We start from the raw sequence: 18959 nt of genomic DNA on the forward strand, positions 1-18959 counted from the left end.
CCATCAACAGCGACTGTAAGGTAACATATATGGGTGAATTCATCCTGCATTCAATGTTGGAATGGATTCTGGCAGGCATATTCAAATTCATGAATATTGATAATGATTAAACTATTCATTTGTATTGATATCAGAATGGATGGGAGGGGAGTGGGGTGGTGGAAATCAAAATGAACACATCTGCAATACTGAAAATAACAGTTTAGTAAGAATTGAACTCGACTTAAATTTCAGAAACGTCTTGTATGTTTAAGGCTGCAATTCAACTTCAAGAGTCATCAACATTAAAACAGAAAAAGTTAATTGTTAAATACAATCTTGTACACATGCAACTGTGACCTCCTTGCAACAATGAATATCTGTTAGTATGTAGCATTCTTCTTCTGCCTGGTAACAATGTATTGTTACACTTTGGTACTCACTGATACAATGTAACAGATTACACTGTACATTGCTACTCTGTGGTACTAACTGATACAATGTAACAGATTAGACTGTACATTGCTACACTGTGGTACTCACTGATACAATGGTTAAATTGTTATCATTCTGACAAATGAAGATATTAAGTGTATCCCTTTTGTGACAATACTGTCAATCATTAGTTAAGATGCACTGTCACAGGCTGGTATGGTATTCTCTCCATGGCTCTTTTTTTTTTATTCATTAAATTTGCAAAAGGAAATGGAGAAATCTCCAGATGGTTCTACCTCTATTGTGTTGAATCACAGACATGTATAATGATTGAACCAACTAATTGTTTTTAATGTTATCTATTAATCACTCTGAAGCATATGAAAATTGATGTAAACATTGAGGATAGCTGGTATAATTAAATAATAAACATTTTGACTTTTTTCTTTACGTAGCAGACATAGTAGATTTCGATATCTAAGAAAGACATAAAATCTGTCTTTTATTTTTCACAGAACAAAAATTTCTGGTTGCAAAGACCTGAAAGTTCAAAAGAGAGAAAACCATTGACTTTTGAGATGTGTGATTGGAACAAAATATTGCATGCGTGATTAATATTCATGCAATAATGATCCCCACAGGGCATTTGCAAAACAGCAAAGCTGATTTTTTTTTCCATATTTAACATGAAGCCAACCTTTCATCGATGTCAGGTTTTAATTCATCACTTGACGGTTTAGCTGCTTCCTGTGCAGAATCATCACTGGAGATAAAAACGGAGATGAATCAGTCACATGACTGACATTTTGACAACACCAAAATAGACTAACTATACAAATACTTGCTAGAAATGCTTACTACATTTTACACAGCCATGATGGCATTCAAATTAAATGGCTTTCTTCAATCTTGAATTTTTTCAAATAACCTTTAAATTACTTTCAAATAACCTTTAAATTACTATTAACTCATCGATAAATTCAACATTAGCTGGACAATGATATATAGAAAAACACATGGATCACATTGCTGTTATAGCTTCAAACAGATTCTTGTGAAGATCTGAACTGCTTGTACAAATGTCAGTAAAACATTTGCATCATTCTGTGTTGTGTGTGAGAGACTAATCAGGGCGCACTCGTTAAGTACAGTGAATTGTTAACTAGACAACACTGATCAAAACACAACAAGTGTCAATTATTCATAATCACTGTGCCCTTCTTGCTGAGTTAGCATTTTGAGTTCTAATTTATAGAACACTGTGACCCTTTGTTTTGTAAAATCACAAAATCGCTGATTTCTCTCTTGTTAATGTTTGTGCTGTGTACCACACTGGTGACGGTATCATAATGTATTGTTTATGAATGGACCTCCTGACATAAACATTTTACATTCCTACGCTGTTCTACAAGCAGCTTTGCTGTGAATTGATGTGTGTCAGTCTGGTAGATAACCTCATTGCCACTGGACTCTCTTTAAATACCTACACAAGATTGGAAATACCTACTACCTGGCGATCGATTTCAAAAACTTGGCAAGAATTGATTAAATCCACCGGTATGATTTGTAAAAATTCTTGGACTTCCACATGAACTTGCTTGGTGACATGCAATGTCATTCAGTTTTGCTAATCAAAATATTCACATATTGATGCAACTTTTTGTGAATACTGAAATTTTTTGAAGTATAAATGCACACCGTTTCTTGTATCTGAAGTTCACCAGATACTATCTATTCTGACTGACAGTATCTGCCGACTTGATATCACTTGAATTCATTATGCACAACCTAAACTTTAACCCTTGGAGTCAAATAAATAGGTTATATTGCCAGTGTTTTCCATAAAGTGCTTTAACCAATTATTACATTAAACTAGGGGAATGGTAAAATCGCTACAACAAAATTTGCAAATATTCGCTTAAAATATACTGTTTTTTTATATAAATTTTTTTTTGGTGTTATAAGTATACAAATATGACTTGTATATATAAAGGTTGAGGAACTGTACCATATGTCACATAAAAACAATGAAATGTCAACATAACTGCAATAACTATAAATGGCAGTCAGGAGCATTTTCACATTTTATAGTTTGCATGCCTATTCTAACAATTGGGAAAAAACCTAATAAGATATCAGTATGAAATAACATCTAAAATGCACTTCCTGTGATGAAAGTCTTCTGTTGGACCACCTACCTACGAAAAAACTGAATCATCAATAGAAACATACACCATCAGTATTTTTATCCCAAGTAGTAAAGTACAAAGATTTACTACGTTATATGTCAGAATATGCATGAATGGATGGTTGGACAGAACCCAAACCATAAGACTCCTGGACTTTGTCCGTGGGGACTAACCACTATGGGAAATGTCAGAGTGCCTACCTGGCTTTGAGAAGTTCAGTGACTTTGGCAGTGTCCACCTCTTCTTGTTTCACTGTCAGAGTGAATTCACACTGAGTTTTGCCTTGACTGTTGCTTGAAGTGCAGGTGTAAGTGCCAGAGTCTGGGGACAGAGCTACTGGGATTTCAAAAGTATGGACGAACTGTGTGCTCTTCAATTTGATGCGTCCGCTGTCTTGGATTTCTTGTCCATCTTTGCTCCATTGAACTGAAATAAAAACATAACATAACAATGCCATACAAATGGCATTAGAAATATAGTAGAGATTCAGTGCGCTGCTATTTGGTTTTCTCAAAAAAGTTTGTCTTTTAGCTATTTTTTCATTTTAAGACCAGTGTTAAGAGAATTACGCAAACAACCAAGATTTTATTGAGTACAGAAAAACGCTCCTCACCCAAAAGTTTAGGTTCCACATACTTCCCTTAAAACCTGTGAATATTTTGTCGATATTTCACTGTGGCATTGCTGATCATGATGATAACAAAGCTTACCAGTAGACACTGGTTAATGACAAAACTTACCAGTAGGTACTGGTTAATAACAACACATACCAGTAGACACTGGTTAATAACAAAACTTACCAGTAGGTACTGGTTAATAACAAAACTTACCAGTAGACACTGGTTAATAACAAAACTTACCAGTAGGCACTGGTTCTCCATCCACTTCAGTTGTAAATGAGGCAGACTGACCTTCTTCAACTGTGAGAGATTTTGGTTTTGTGATGAACTCTGGCTCAAAGAGATCTTCATCTTTTCCTGGTTTACTTGCAACTGGCTTGTCATCTTTGGGTTCTGTTCATGAGTAAAAAGTGACAGTGAGACTAGCAGCATTCAAATATGGTGACCTGACACTTAATTGGCTGATGTTACATGCAAACCTCATTTGAATATGGCAACCTGACATCCTATTGGCCGAAGGTACACTGAAACCTAACGAACTATAGAACCTGATGTTTGATTGGCTGCAATGAACTGCTACTGTCACTGCTGTTGGAATCTAAGAGAAGAACTGAAGCTATAGAATTCTCAAGTAGCAAGAAATGGCAGTACAATGCTGCAAGAAATTTATACACACACTTATAGCAAATAAACAGAAGTTCTAGTTCTTGACTACATCTTTAAGAGCAAATCTATGAATGTATAAAACGTTCATCTTAAACTTATCACAGCATAACATTTTAAGCAAGAATACAGATACTGTCTCTACAAAGTCGAATACTTTTATTTCTCCTTTGGCTTAGCTAAAGTTGAATAAAAAAGTGAAATATAAAAAGGCAAACTGTTAGAAAGGATAATTGCAAAGCAGTTACTTGTTGCAAATTTTTACTGTAGGAGTAAATATATGTATATACAGGTTTTGATAGAAATTAAAGAATTCCATTAGTGTTATGGTCATGATTGTCTATTTACCAAAAGGCATTCTTGAAATCAATAGTGTTCAAATACAGATATATAGGGTGAAGAAAGATGCTGATGTACTTGGGTATTCACACATCCGTAATTTCACAGTACACAAACATGACATAAACCGTGTACATTGTACTATAAATTTCAATCAGCTTGGTTTGACTTGATACTCATTCTGATGGCAAAAACACAATCATGACAATTTTTCTTTCAAAAGGGCAACGTATTTAATAGTTTTGCATGCTTTTCAGGAAATATAATGAAGAGAGGTCTGACATCTTAACAAGGATTTGGCACCCGCTGAGCCATAGCTGCAACTTGGAGAGCATAGCATTGGGAAAGGAAAAGAATAGGATGCTTTGTTTTCCTTGATAGTGAAAGTACAGGCATAGTACAGGCAATAGACTAGCTACTGGTATCAGATATTATTTCATGATTTTGCTCATGAAATAAGTGTCTGATTCCAATGCTAGAGGGCATTGTTTTTTATTCTACTGACCAATGACAGTAACAGTGGCAGAGGTTTCAGCCTCTCCGAAGTCGTTGAGGGCCTCACAGACGTAAGTGCCGGCATCGTCCGGAAACACCTCAGCTATGACAAGCTGATAGATGTCTCCGTTTTGCACATAACGGAAATCCTCACAGTTTTCTACGTCTTGATTATTACGCAACCAACCAACGTCCATGGGTTGAGCACCTGGTCAGTAAAATTATGTCAGAAAATGCGATAAAAACAACATGCAAAACAAAATAAATCAAACATGCTTGGGTTTTATAAAATAATATTAAATGAAACCTGTATACCAAGAACACTCTTGAGAAACCTTCAAGTTTCGCTATTTTGCATATGTTCTTAATACACAGATTATACTCTGTTCACATAAGTGATTTAATTCTTTGCTTTGTCAGAAAGAAATGGTATAAAAATCACAGAATTAGACTTTTAGACTGGTCATAAAGAATGATGAAATGACACTTCATTAGAATAACTCCATTAGGAACATGTTAAATAACACTGTTTTTGCAAATTTGAGATAAAGTAAATGAATAGTAAAGTAAAATAATTGTAAAGTAATAGGAACAAAATGGATGTTAATCATCATGATTTGAAACAGAAGAGAATGATAGAAGAGAAAATAACACAAATTAACATTAAATCAATTTTTGAAGTTAGATATAGCCTATGATATATCTGTAATGTTAAGTGATATTTGTCTTGTGCCAATTGTCTGTCTACAGGTCTTCACAATGTCTCATCTTGCTACCATGACAACAACCTTTGACCTGAAAATGACCTCTTACCTTTGAGTTCAACTTCAAGCACAAGTTTGTCTCCATCTTTGACTGAGGTGTCTGTCAAGGTCTTGGTGAATACTGGTTCTCCGGCACCCTTTGTGTCGTCCAGATCAATAGATGCCTTAATTTTCTCAGCTTCCTTGTCTTCAGTTGTCAGTTCTGCTTCAGCAGGCTTCTTCGATTCGTCCGGTTTTGTTTCTTTCGGTGTTTCAACAGGTTTTGTGATTTCTACAGGTACAGCTGCTTCTGTTGGTTTGGCAGAGTCCTTTTTCAAGTCCTCTTCAACAACTTTTGTTTCCACTTTTTTCTGGGCATCTTTCCTGACGGAATGTCCACGGAAAGTCGCCTGAATTTTAGTGGCTGCCTTGGCAACTTCTGGGTCATCCAAATCAATGTCTATTTCTTCCTCAGCAGGTTTACTTTCCTCAGGTTTCGGCAAATCAGTTTTTATCGATTCTTCCTTCTCTTCTTTCACATCTTGCCTTGCTCTGTGTCCCCTGAAAGTTGCCTGGATTTTTGTTGCAGCTTTGGAAACTTCCGGATCTTCCAAATCAATGTCGATTTCTTCTTCTTCAGCCGTCTTGATTTCCTGTTTGCTCTTTTCAACTGAGCGGAGTTCATGTTTAGAAGCACTCGTCCTTGAGAAACTCTCAGATTTCCTTGCTGAGTGGATTTCTTCCTTCACATCTTTCCTCCTGGAAAAACTGGATTTCTTTTCCCGGGACTTGTAACTGAAACTGGATTCTTCGTCTTCTTCATAGGAGGAATACCTGGATGTTCTCTTTGCTGTCTTGTGTTCCGTGTCGAGAAGAGACTGCTTGCTTCGTCTTTTCTGTTTTCCATGGGTAGAATCATCATCTTCACCCTCGGATTCAACATCAGCTTCAACTGAAATTGACAAAGATAATAATGGCTTAACAAAGACAGATAGATTGCAGATAACAGACTATCAACCAATGATTCAAGCTGTTACAAAATTATGACATGATGGGTACAACTCTTATCATTTGTTACACTAAATTTGATAGGCTGATGACCATTGACAGCTTGGCCCAATACCACATCAGCCATTTCATACAAATCCTTTTTTATTTGTTAGAAATGTAATCAATGTCAATATTTGTCGGTAAGCATTTATTTTCAACATTCCTGTTGAATTTCACGCATTTGCTAGACAAATGAGAGAACTGTAACACTCATTTATAAGGACAAAAAAAGAGAGCTACAGTACTAGTATACTAAGAAAGTTGCCATGAATAATTCACATCTGGACTTCACCTTCAGTGACAATCAATTCAGCCACACAGGAAACTTTTCCGGCTGCACTGCTGGCATTCAGTTTGTACATTCCGGCATCTTCCTGTGTAACCTTGGTGATGACCAGTGTCTGTCTGCTGCCATCTCTCTTCTCAACTTTGATATGGTCACTTTCTTCAATTTCTACATCATCTTTGAACCTATTGAACAATCCACAGAAATACACGTTGTCAAGTCTGTCTGAATTTCAATGCATCATTCAAGCGTAAGTACATGTATTGCATAAAAGAACTGCCATAGAGCAGTTCTGCCATCCCTTCAATGCACATTTACTAGTTCTACATCAATGCACTGATTAAAACAGACACACATTCCAGTCACCCACTCTTTCTTTTTGAAATTGTGAGAAAGCATCGGCAGTTTTAGAGTTGAGGCACCTCTTTGTCCTCATCTTGCCATCAATAGTGATTGAACAGAAAGCAATTTATACGGGATGAAAACATCCCAATACAAGGCAACGGATCAATGGGGGATAGACACAGGAAAGTCAATGGAAGGAATTGCAAGAAGAAAGGGAAGTCAAAAATCACTCACCAGACAGTGGTTGGTTTTGGTGTTCCACTGACTGTCACATCAAAGTATGCGCTGTGACCTTCTGTCACTGTCTGGGTTCTTGGTGGGTTGGGGAATGATGGCCTCACATAGTTGTAGGTCTCATCTGGCTCAACCGCTGTAGAATATTTCAGAGAAGAACATAAAGTTAATTCATTACACTGTAGGTTACAAATGGCCATTCTCAAAGTTACTTTGGTGGTATGCACATATAGAATTTAAAATAATTTGCAACAAAAGTAACTAAACATAGGTATTTTTTGTGTAATGTTAAATTTTCTGTTATTCATTACAACACCAACAGCCTCTCCCTGTATTTGTATTCTTTGAGTGTTACGGTCATTGTTTACAAGATGCTGGTATCATTATTGGCCACATAAATGTATCTACATGTACATGTCAGTATATCATTAATTATTAAATTAATTACCAATCCGATTAGGTTTTTGTTTTATCTAAAATAGAATACATAATTATCAGAATTGGTTTAATGCAGTTTGTAGAATGCAAGTAGTTGAATAACCTAAAACTGATACAGTATATTTCATTATGATCTTTGTCTGGTTCATAAAGAAAGATATTTTGAAAGACTACACAGCAAAGCAACGCTGGGAAAATTCTGTTCACTCTGCAGAACAATCTTTTTAGTGTTCTATTGTATTGTACTGCAAAGGAGATGAAAAGAATTCTGGGAATGTTTCATTCTTAGAGCAAGATTACGATGTCAAAAGCCAGTCACAAGTCACAACCTGTATTCATAACTCAAAGACACAGAAAACACAGACCTTTCTGTCTCCAATACAAAGACTATCAATTTTTTTCACACTCAACAATATCTCCTTTCGTAAAAGTCACACAACATTTCTGTCTGAGTTGAAGGACCTTCATTTGTCAATTCAAACAAAATGTCGACAACCTGTGAACCAATCTGACTTCTTGACATCTTCTTACCAAATGGGTTAACAAGCTATTCTGTCATTGTTTAGCACATACTTTTTGCTCATTTTTTTTTAATATCACAAAATTGCTGTCAACTGGATGATTTGAAAAAGTTCAGTTGCCATGGTAACAAATCTGCTATGCGCCATTCAAGTTGCACAGAAGATGAAAGATGTTTCTTGTCTGTTTAAAATTTTACCTCATGAATTTCTGTGGAGAAACCTGATAGTACCTTCACAAGATCTCTTTGAGAAAATAAAGGGGCCACTGCAAATGTTCAAAAGCTATACGGTATATTTGATGTGATGTCAGCTCCTGTCCTCTGTGTACATTGAGTTTCAATCATTGACACTTGGTAAGGTATTCAGTACAGATGTGATTAAAAGCTCACAAATGTTGACATTCCTTACAATGTATGTGGCATGTTTCACAAATTGCTACTGATGGAATTTAAAGTAAAAACTAACTTCTCCGTGGCGACCAAAAAGTACAGAAGAAATTGTCAATGGGTAATAATGCCAGACTGTGACCTCTGACTGTGTGCCCTCTTTGGTAAGTTTTCTTGAATTTGTGCTGATGTATGTGTACACATGCTGTATAGGAGGATATACTTTGTTTGCCAGAATTTAATAATAAGTGAAGATGAAAATGCCAGAGAGCAATATTTTGACATCGTGAAGGTTGATCAAAGAATGTAAAACAAGTTGACAAATTGTATGCAATGAAAAGATTAGCTTTTTAAATCTGAATTTTGGTTGATGTCCTCCAATTTCTTGTTTGATTTGTTTTCTTCAGGTTTAATTGTTTTGCTTAAACCAGTAGAAGAATGTTTTCAAGATCAGCAAATGCTGAAAATCACTTTTCTGAATAACCTGACCTATTTTGTGATATTCTGTTACAATAATAGGACAATGGAGGGTTGGGCATGGCTAAAATGACCTGTGACCTGATTAAAAAGAGACCCATCTACTGTCAGAAGTAAGCTTAGTCTGGAAACTGTGGTCTGATGGAGACACCGACAAAGAAAGTTTGTCAACAGTTCTTGATAAGATTGATCACCAATGAGATTAAAAGCAATAATAGAGCAATGTCTGGCCACAACACTGAACAACAGACAGTGTATGCTCAATGCATTGCACAGGTACATCTATGGGGACCACTGTGGACACAGTTATAATGCTCTACATGCTAATGGTTCTAGACAATCAACGTTACGTGCTTCTGGACGACCACTCTAAGGGTCTATGTTTAAAAATAGCTTCTGAGATTAGTTGAAAAGGCATCTAATTTGCAACAGGTATGGTTTGTCAAGGCCTGCAGCGTAGTCAAAATAATCTAACACACTTTGTGTTACCTGGCAGGGACTTTTCAAGCATGTAGCTGTTACTACTATATAGCATTTTGCTTTTATCATCTACATGTAGTTAGTAACTATCATGGCTTTCAGAACAGGACTTACAAGAAGCGTTGTAGGTGTTGCCACAAGGCCTGAAGGTGTCTGATGTTTTCCTAAATTCTAATGATCTGAAGAGACATGCCTTTTCTCAACAATGGAACTCAAAACAATTTGTGGTTTTGTCACAAAGGTGTCACATTCAAACTCTCAATCACACCCAGTTTCTCAATCTATTTACCTCCAATCATGGAAATTTAATTTAACTCATCAAGCGTAAACAAACTTCATAACATTCTACCAAATCTTAACCAAGTTCCCTTTAAAAATTAGCTCTCTTCAAATTGCAATCAAATTTCTTTCAGCCAGTGTTTATTGCATAATGTGAGCTGGGGTTGGTCTCAGTGGAGGGCAATAATACCTTTGTTTGTCATTAGCAGATTACAGTTAAACAAAAAAGACGCTGTATCTTAGAAAGAAAAATCCGTTTTTTTCAGAAGCTCTGCCTAAATCAGTTGAATGGTTTTTGTTCAAGGCAGGATCAACACCTAGACATAAAGAAACTCTTTTATTTAATTTGTTCTTCCATGAAAAAGCAAGAATGCCTAGATCTGTGTAAAGAATTGATCTGTGTGAGTACAATGTGGCTACCCTGTTACTGGAATGCAACTCTGAAATAAAAATTTACATTCTGTTTAAATCTTTAGTAATATTTCTACACAAATTTGAATGCTTTTTTCACTTTCTTTGACATCAATGCACTTATCCTTTTACAATAATTTTGCATATAATTTTATAGTGATAACCTAAATTGTGATCAAAACTACCTTGTTGTCCAGAGTCACATCTCCAAAATCAAAATCAAAATTAAAAGCTTATGAAAATACATTTTTGCACATGTTACGACCAAAAACATAATCAAGATATTTTTAACAAACTATAAAATTTATATAAAATGTTTACAAATAATTTTTCCTTTTATTTTCGAGTGGAAAGTTGCAAGTTGATGTCTTTACAATTACATTTATCTGCATATAGAAATACCTGAATAAAATGTACTTTAAAAAGTTCATACAAGATATTGCACACATACCCCTTTTGGTAATTAAGGTATTATTACAGTGTAAGAAATTGACTGATAAGAATTTTCTTTGAGACAGGAAGAGATCTCTTCTTTGCCCATGTTTTAAACTAACCTTTCTAGATATTCAAAAAACAGCAGTAACTAGTGTAAGTTAGAAACTCCTAGCAAATGATATCACTGACCCTTGCACAGCTAAATTTTAGTGGATCCCTATTGTTTTCAAGGGCAATATTGGATCTATTCCATTGGAAAAAGGGGTTAGGTTATCAATACTAAACATTGTAATAATTTCCTTGAGGACAGTGTTTCTGCATTCTCTATAGGTCAGGGAAGCAATATTTGCACATTATCAAACCAGTATTTACGTAATGTGTTATGCCTTTTTTGAAGGACTTTTTTTGTTACACTAAATATTGTACTTTAATCCAGATTCCATTTGGAACCTAATTACAATAGACTTCACAATAAAAATTCAATTTAGCTGCAACCTTGTAATTAAATTACTCACCATTTTCCACCAGTAGTTCACAACCTGTGCTCTGTTCTCCTTCAGAGTTGATAGCTTTGCAGACATATTTGCCGGTGTCACTGGCCACCGAGTCATCTATCTGCAGGCTGCACAGACCAAACTGGTTCTTGATTTTGTAGCGACCGCCGTCGACTATTTCCTGGCCATCTTTAAACCAGGTAACAGTGGCGTCTGGAATGGCTTGTACGGTACAACTTAGTCTTGCTGTGTCTCCTTCTGCAACGATCTTCCTACGCAATGGAAGACTGAATGTTGGTACCTGAGTCAGTCGACGTCTTGAGATGACCGGACCAAGAAGACGAAGGTCTTCTACACTAGACTCTCTGTATACAGATAAAAAAAACAAAGAAACATGAAAATTAAAAATATTGCATTCGTACATGATTCCCTTGACACAAGTGAAAACTTTCTTTGCATGGAAAGTGTCAAAAACTAATAAATCTCATTGCAAATAAAACAGCATTGTCAAATTCAAAATAAAACTAAATTTGCTGCTCAGGGAAATTTGTTTGTAAAACTTTTTGATGAAGAAATTTAAAAATTTGTCAAATGTACATGTTTGAGATTTTTACTCCAGAAAATACTGAAAACACAATGTTTATAATAAGACAAATAACATGTAAGACTATCAAAGTTGTGTGAACCAGTCATGTGGAATTAGAGGACAATTGACACACCTGTTGTAAAGTTGACAATTAGGGAAGAAGACCATTTGAATGGATGAATGGTCTTCACAAACAATGGACACTTGAGAAAAATCAATGTATCAAGCCAATTACAATTCTATTTAATGCAAATGTTAGTCATTAGTTAAAGTAACTATCTGATCTCAAAAATGTGTACACAAGTTTTGAGATAAAGGATCTATGTACATCTAGGTGGCAAGCAAGTAATTAGAGGAAAGAAATCAATATTACAGAACAAACAGACATTTACAGCTTTGTGCAATGGAAATCAACTTTAAATTTCCAACACTGCAAGAAAAACAAATTTGAGAATCTGGATAAACTTAGAACACTAGAAATTAAACTCTTGATCTCATAACTTGCTAGTTTCAAGTTTTGCAAAAAGTCTTCTTGTATTTTGGAAACAGAAAAAATTAAATAACATATTTATCATATGGCAATATATGGCGTGTATTTGATAACAAGTGTACGAAAAATAGTTTGACTATTACATTCCATATCTTTATGTAAGTTTATTGTTATGATGCAAAATAATAATTGCATACATTAAGATTGAAAAATTCTGAATTTTCTATCAATACTTTATATTAAATTCATTATGGGTTGAACGCAATAACTGAAAAAAGTTAAAGGTCTGTGCACTTATGCTATATAGTTACTTGAGACACATTTTTATCGTACTTTGAAGGTCAAATAATTATGTCTAGAGTCTTTGCTTGTTAGGCTCCTGTTAGATAGAGCTTAGATGGGGCTTGGCAATATTGGATTTCTCGGTACAATTTTTGAAGGGTATAGTGTTACCAACAGGGTGTAAGTTTAAGCATTGCTGTAATCAACAAAAGAATGTTATTCTGTACTGTTCAATAGGTGAGCATGTACAATTGAGTATACAGTTCTTCCTAAGGCAGTTGACCCTACTGTTTACAGTGTTATTTGATATACCCTCAGATTTAATTGGTAATTTGTTCAAGTGTTTCTCTGATTTCCCGAAGCAATTTCACTTGAAAAACAGAAATAATGTGATTTAGACCTCTATGTATACTGTGAACAAAATGAACGCAGAGTCCATTCTGAACAGGACACCTTAATTCACCATTCTAAATTCAACAGGGCATTATTTAGTATGCTAACATTGTAGCCTAACTTTAGGGATGAATGCACAGGTATTCATTTACCACATGTAAACATCTGGTGAAAAATATGGAAAGACCAATTTGCAATCTAATCCAACGCCTACACACTCATTGTTTGACGTTATCTGGTATTTAGAGAATGAGTTGTGAAAATACTCAGTTGAAGATATGTCCTATCACCTACGCAACTGCATGAACGCAATTTATCGGTGAAGTGACCTTGCAATGGCCTGAACGCAAATCAACAGCTATGACCTTCCAAGGAAATTAAGAATAGACTAGCGGTAATGTGAAGTACAGGACCCAGGCTAGAATTTGCCAGTGGGTGTTGACTGGGAAAGTATAAAATATCACAGCTAAATTCTCTAGTACCTAAATAATATTCTTCTGATTACATAAAAACAGAGAATCTATTCTGAACACTTAATGTTACAAACTATGATTTGATTATTTCTATTACACCACCGTTATTCCTGATCAAAAGTTGTTCACAACTCCAGGTTCAACATGCCTCAACAAATTTTTTTCATTTATCACTTTCTATGATTTAGCTAAAGTCAAATCAACTTGTTCAGCGTTATTCTTATTTCCTATTTCCTCCTCAAGTTTGTGAATGAACTCTGCAGAACATGACATCCTCGGTATGTCAATACCCCTTGTGTTTATCTTTGAAAGAATTGACTTACCCACTTAACCTTTCCAATGGCATCTTTGCTCACACATATTTTTTCATTCAATATTTGAATTGGACACCCTCAAGAACACATTCCCATTGTGCTACATAATTTCTTGGTCGATTTACTTTGCAAATTATTCCCTAATTTAAATTTTTCCCTCAAGGTTTCTGAGAACCAGAGTTCCCGTTAGCCAAAGCTGTTATTAAAGTATCAACTCATTCAACAAGAACATAGGCACTTGTGTTTCATGGTTGATTGCCCATGCATAAACCTACACTCCAATTAAAATTTCATGAGGGGGAATTCTTAGATCTAGACCCCACGTATTGTCCTCGTTCACGAGGTGATTCCTGAATTTCTTACTTTCTTACTGTCTGTACTTGATTATTTTTTATTACAAGTATTTTCACAAATTATGACTGCTTTCTATTTCGACAACGCTACACACTGACAATCAGATTAATTGGATAGATATTCTTGGATTACAGAAAAGGCAAAACTTCGATGGCTTGCCATGGAATTGTGTCTCTGTGTTGCTTGTATAAAATCTTTCATTGAAATGACTGAATAGCAAAATTTCATTCATCCTTAAAATGTTCAAATGTGTACAATTTCAGGACAGCAGAGCCAGGCATTTTGCAAGAACTCAAGACCACAAGACACTGTTGATGATTGTATTCACTAGAAGTTTTTTTCTTGCCGGATCACATTGCAAGTGATAATTGTCATACATCAAAGGAAGATTTCATCATTGCATGACCTTTCTTTGACCTTCCTTGTCAAGATTCCCTGAAGAAATGCTATCTACTGAACAAATCATGTTGGTTTTTGTTGTGTGATATGTAACTACCCACTTTTTAAAATCTCAAACATTTGAAGTGCAGTCAATAATCAGTCTAACAGAGACCTGCATTTTTCACGGAACTAAACTGAAGTGTTTTGTTTGTGAGCAATGTCAAGTGTACTTGTACTAAAACCACTTCACTGATATCTTGAAGTCTCCACTGTCCTTGAGCTTGAATTCTTATTCACTATAGGAGCAGATCCGATCAAAATTCATAAACTATGAATATGTAGTGTAAATTTTTGGTAATGGACAACTTCTTGAAATGTTTCCTTGGTAAATGTGTGGCATATAAATTGGAAATGTAATTACCAAAACTATTTTTTTTGTAGATTGATAATTTTCCATCGCAGAGCTTGAAAATTATAAAATATTGCCAAACAATTTAAATTTAGAATTGTTGATCAGAATAATTTGAACAGCTTCATGGTTTTATAATATTTTGCATCTTCCAAAATCTTCAAGAAATCTGTCAAAATTGTTAAAACCAAACCATGCATTTAATGATCTTTTCATGGTCATTAAAACCAGTATGTGCAATTAAATTCAAATCAATTCACATCACGAGAAAATTTACGCCCTGTTTGATATCTTTAATTTGTTTAAAGAGTTAGGTAATTGGATATTCATTGGGATTAGGGTGCAAAGTCCAGCAGATGAGAGAGTTGGTAAACATAACATGGATTGATAATACACAAAACTTGGTTAGTTTGTTCAAAATTTAGAGGATTAGTGGTTTTTTAACCAAGCTGATGTGACAACACTGAACAAATAACTGGTTTTAATACAGACAAAAATCAATACCCACTCACCTTGATATTGATGTGGTATCACTCTCTGCACCAAGTCCTGAAAATTTAGTACGGTAGCGATTACTACGAGAACTACTTGGGGCAATAATTGTGGGTACAGATACTTTACTAGGGCTGTGATGTGAATAACCTGTATGCTTTGTGGATGAGTTATGCCCATAATCTGGCAGATATCGTCTTAAAATTTCCTCAATTGTCTCGCGCCTGTTAGAGCGCTGCCTCTCCCATGCTTTGACACTTGTATTGTAATCAGGGTCATAATATGAGGGTTCACTGCTAGTGCTGTCTTGAAAGGCTCCAGAGTTGCCTGCAATGGACCTGGCAGGGCTTGGACTTCTGGTCCTGTTGCCATAGTCTCTATTGTAACGGCCTACACTCAAATAATCCATGCCCCGGCTGAAATCTACAGATCCACTGCGTGCCCTGCGGCCCGGCTCAGCATGTCCATTCCTGTATGCGTCTTGAAGATGGCTCCTCTCAACGCTTGAGGATCGGCTTCCTGAGGGATTTCTGCTCAAGCTGCGGCTCCGTCTGTCATAGCGGTTAGCTGTCAAATAATCATTCCCACGGTCTCTGGAGAGGCTCCTGCTTTGCCGTTCAGTGCTGCCATGTTTACTTCCATTGTCCCGGCTAAAGTAATCACTGCTACCAGTGAATCTCTTGCTGGTGTAACTTCTACCAAGACTTGAATAATCACCACCATTACTCCTATGCAAATCCCTGTCCCTGAATGAGTCTCTGCTTCTTTTACTAGAGCTGCCATAGGATGCATATAAACTGGTGTATTTGGCTTGACGTGAGGTGAAACCTGTTGGCAGGTATCCCTTACATGTATTGCAGCGTATTATGTCTGTCATGCTTTCGGGTCAAACTGCATAGCTATAGTATACACTGTGTCCTGGTTACAGGCTAGTTGGACCAGTCACCGCTCCAGAACACTTTAAACTTTGCCACTTTAAGCCTACAGAATACCTATGTGTACATGAATGTATGTACCCTTCATAGGCATACTTTACAACTCAATGTTCAGTCTTCAATACACACACACAAACTTATGCAGTGATAGACACACAATAAGGAAGCCCCGCCCACCTCATGAATATTAATGAATGGAAGTCCCTGAATACTGTAATTATCATATAAAGCAGATCAAGGTACAGGCAGAGAAATAAAGGCGATTCAATTCACAGACTTAATACGTGATTATTCCTCAAAGGTAAAGGGACAGTTCTATAGCCAATGGATGAAAAGAAAAGGTCTGCTTTTGTGAAGTGCTCGGTAAATTCACACAGCATTGGATGCTAGTCAAACTTTTCAAGGAAGATCACAGTGACTCGCCAATGTGAATTTCAGAGTTGTGTTCTCGCAGGACTGTAACTTACTATAGACACTCTGTATCTTTTCAAAAACTCTGGAAATTAGTGTTTTGAAATTTCATTATTTATTGGATATGTGTACATTGCAGAATAATATCTGTATTGAGGGCAAAACAGTTCTGGCAATGTTTGATTGTCACTGAAGTCACAGAGATGAAATGTGGTAGGGTTCATATTTAGCTGCATGTAACTGAAAGAGGAATATCAAAATTGGCCGAAACTCTTCTGGGTTTAATACTGACAATTTTTTTCAATTTGAGGTCTTCAGGTGTTCCCAGCTGTTCTAATGCAGTCCCCTCAATTGTTTTTCCATGCCTGCTAATCTACAAGACTCATTACACATCAAAGACACACCACTTTAACTACAGCAACTGCTAATCCCTATCCAGGAAATGGGAAATGCTTGCTATGGTATTTTGCAATAATGAATATCCAAAGCAATTGTTTTGCATTCATTTAATACCAGGTAACTAATGCAAATCCGTTCATTGTTTCTAGAGATTTAACTGTTCTGACGAAAGCTATGAATGCAGATTGACATTATCCCTGGCACTGAGTGAAAGTTCAATTCTTGGTCAAGACTGGACAGGCCCTCTGGATTCCTGTGCAATGGGTCTCTTGTTGGCATTTTGCCTGGAGTGATTGCTGTCCGTTATAATTTCCCCAACACCAAATGTTGTAATTTGCCCAGCACTATACAGAATGACATTGTTTGAACTTTTGTCCAAACACGGCACCAAAACAAAAGATGGTGGGGTAAATTTTCATTTGCATAAAACAACTATTTTCTTAAGCTCAGCTGAAAATTCCTCATCAAACATATCACTTTCTTGCTTAATCAGAAGGATTTTACTCAAGCTGTTTTCTTTGGGCAATTGAGTTTTTTCACCAGATATCTGCCAGATAAAACTCATAGCCAGCGGCAAGAGACTTCTGCGGTAGATTTTACTTCAATCAATCATGTATTTACTTTTGAGTTACATTCAGATCAGCGTAGACATGAATGAAAGGACCAGGTAGATCTGTCACACATATCGGTGATAGATATGGCAAATTATATACCCATCAGAGACATTTCCAGCTCCAGGTAGTGACTGGGGGCACTGTTTGATATTTTCCACGCTGTTTCACTACATAGACCACAGGCAATGTTGATGTGACACCAAAGGCTCCGCCCTGGACATGCCTTCGGGCAAAACTTTCACATGTGACAGGGAGTAGTGTTTTAACAAAATGGATGCATCGTGATGACAAAGTCGCTGGAGACAAGGGGTGTTATACTTTCACTCAGTGCATTGTGTCTGATGTCTAACCCTGGCGGTCGATGAACTTATCTTATGTCTTGGCTTCACAAAGAAAGAATGGATGGCTTAGCTTGAGTTTACTTATGTACTAGACACTGACATGATGATGGTTCTGTCCATGTTTGGGAGTTTACCCAATCTTTTGGCCGTCATTCTAGCTGTTGCATCATCGGGCAGAGAAAACTGCTTTTTGACACCATCTGATGGAATATGCCAGCCTGACAAATACTGGGTCCACCTCTATTCCAATGTAACACTATCCTAGGGATGCTTTTGAACTTAGTTATTATGGAAGGCACCTTAACACAAGAATATATTATCAAAGGGATGATTGCCCTCTGGCCGTATTCTACAGGAATGTCAACTACATTTACTGAAATAGTCTCTGGTATTTGGAGCTGGAATGGTACTGACAGAATACTCTCTGAAGAACTGCACTGTTAGAAACAGCTTTGTTCACTGGTGGGCACATTGATTTGTGATTTAGTAACTCAACTATGAACTCACTCCAGAGTCCAGCTATATATTTCATGGTTGAACACATTTGAATAACAGTCAAGCTATTGTCAGCCTTGGAGACCTGCAGATCTACAGAATACCTGCTTAGCAACACTCCAATAAAAAATCATGAAATGAGACGTTCATGATTGATTTTATGGCTGATAAATCAAACTCCAAACTTTATTAAATCTGTGAGACAAAAAGCAAGTCATCGTAGATGACACAGTCCCCACTTGTTAATGGGTACTTTGATTACAAGTCCTCAGAGAGGATAGAGTCCTCTTA

The 18959-nt window shown here is 36.2% G+C and overlaps 1 protein-coding gene across 1 annotated transcript in view; it reads right to left on the reverse strand.

Annotated features, from left to right (window-relative positions):
• Positions 1–18959, reverse strand: part of LOC139143731 (titin-like) — a 184781-nt gene that overhangs the window by 16318 nt on the left and 149504 nt on the right. Inside the window, exons 185-193 of the mRNA XM_070714267.1 lie at positions 15494–15530; positions 11321–11664; positions 7379–7514; positions 6806–6984; positions 5534–6415; positions 4731–4928; positions 3464–3616; positions 2804–3029; positions 1112–1177 (exon numbers count right to left, since the gene is read on the reverse strand). Of these exons, the coding sequence (XP_070570368.1) occupies positions 1112–1177; positions 2804–3029; positions 3464–3616; positions 4731–4928; positions 5534–6415; positions 6806–6984; positions 7379–7514; positions 11321–11664; positions 15494–15530 (2221 nt within the window). The remainder of the gene's footprint in view (positions 1–1111; positions 1178–2803; positions 3030–3463; positions 3617–4730; positions 4929–5533; positions 6416–6805; positions 6985–7378; positions 7515–11320; positions 11665–15493; positions 15531–18959) is intronic.

This window comes from Ptychodera flava, chromosome 11 (assembly GCF_041260155.1).
Source record: "Ptychodera flava strain L36383 chromosome 11, AS_Pfla_20210202, whole genome shotgun sequence".
NCBI classification, from domain to species: Eukaryota; Metazoa; Hemichordata; class Enteropneusta; family Ptychoderidae; genus Ptychodera; species Ptychodera flava.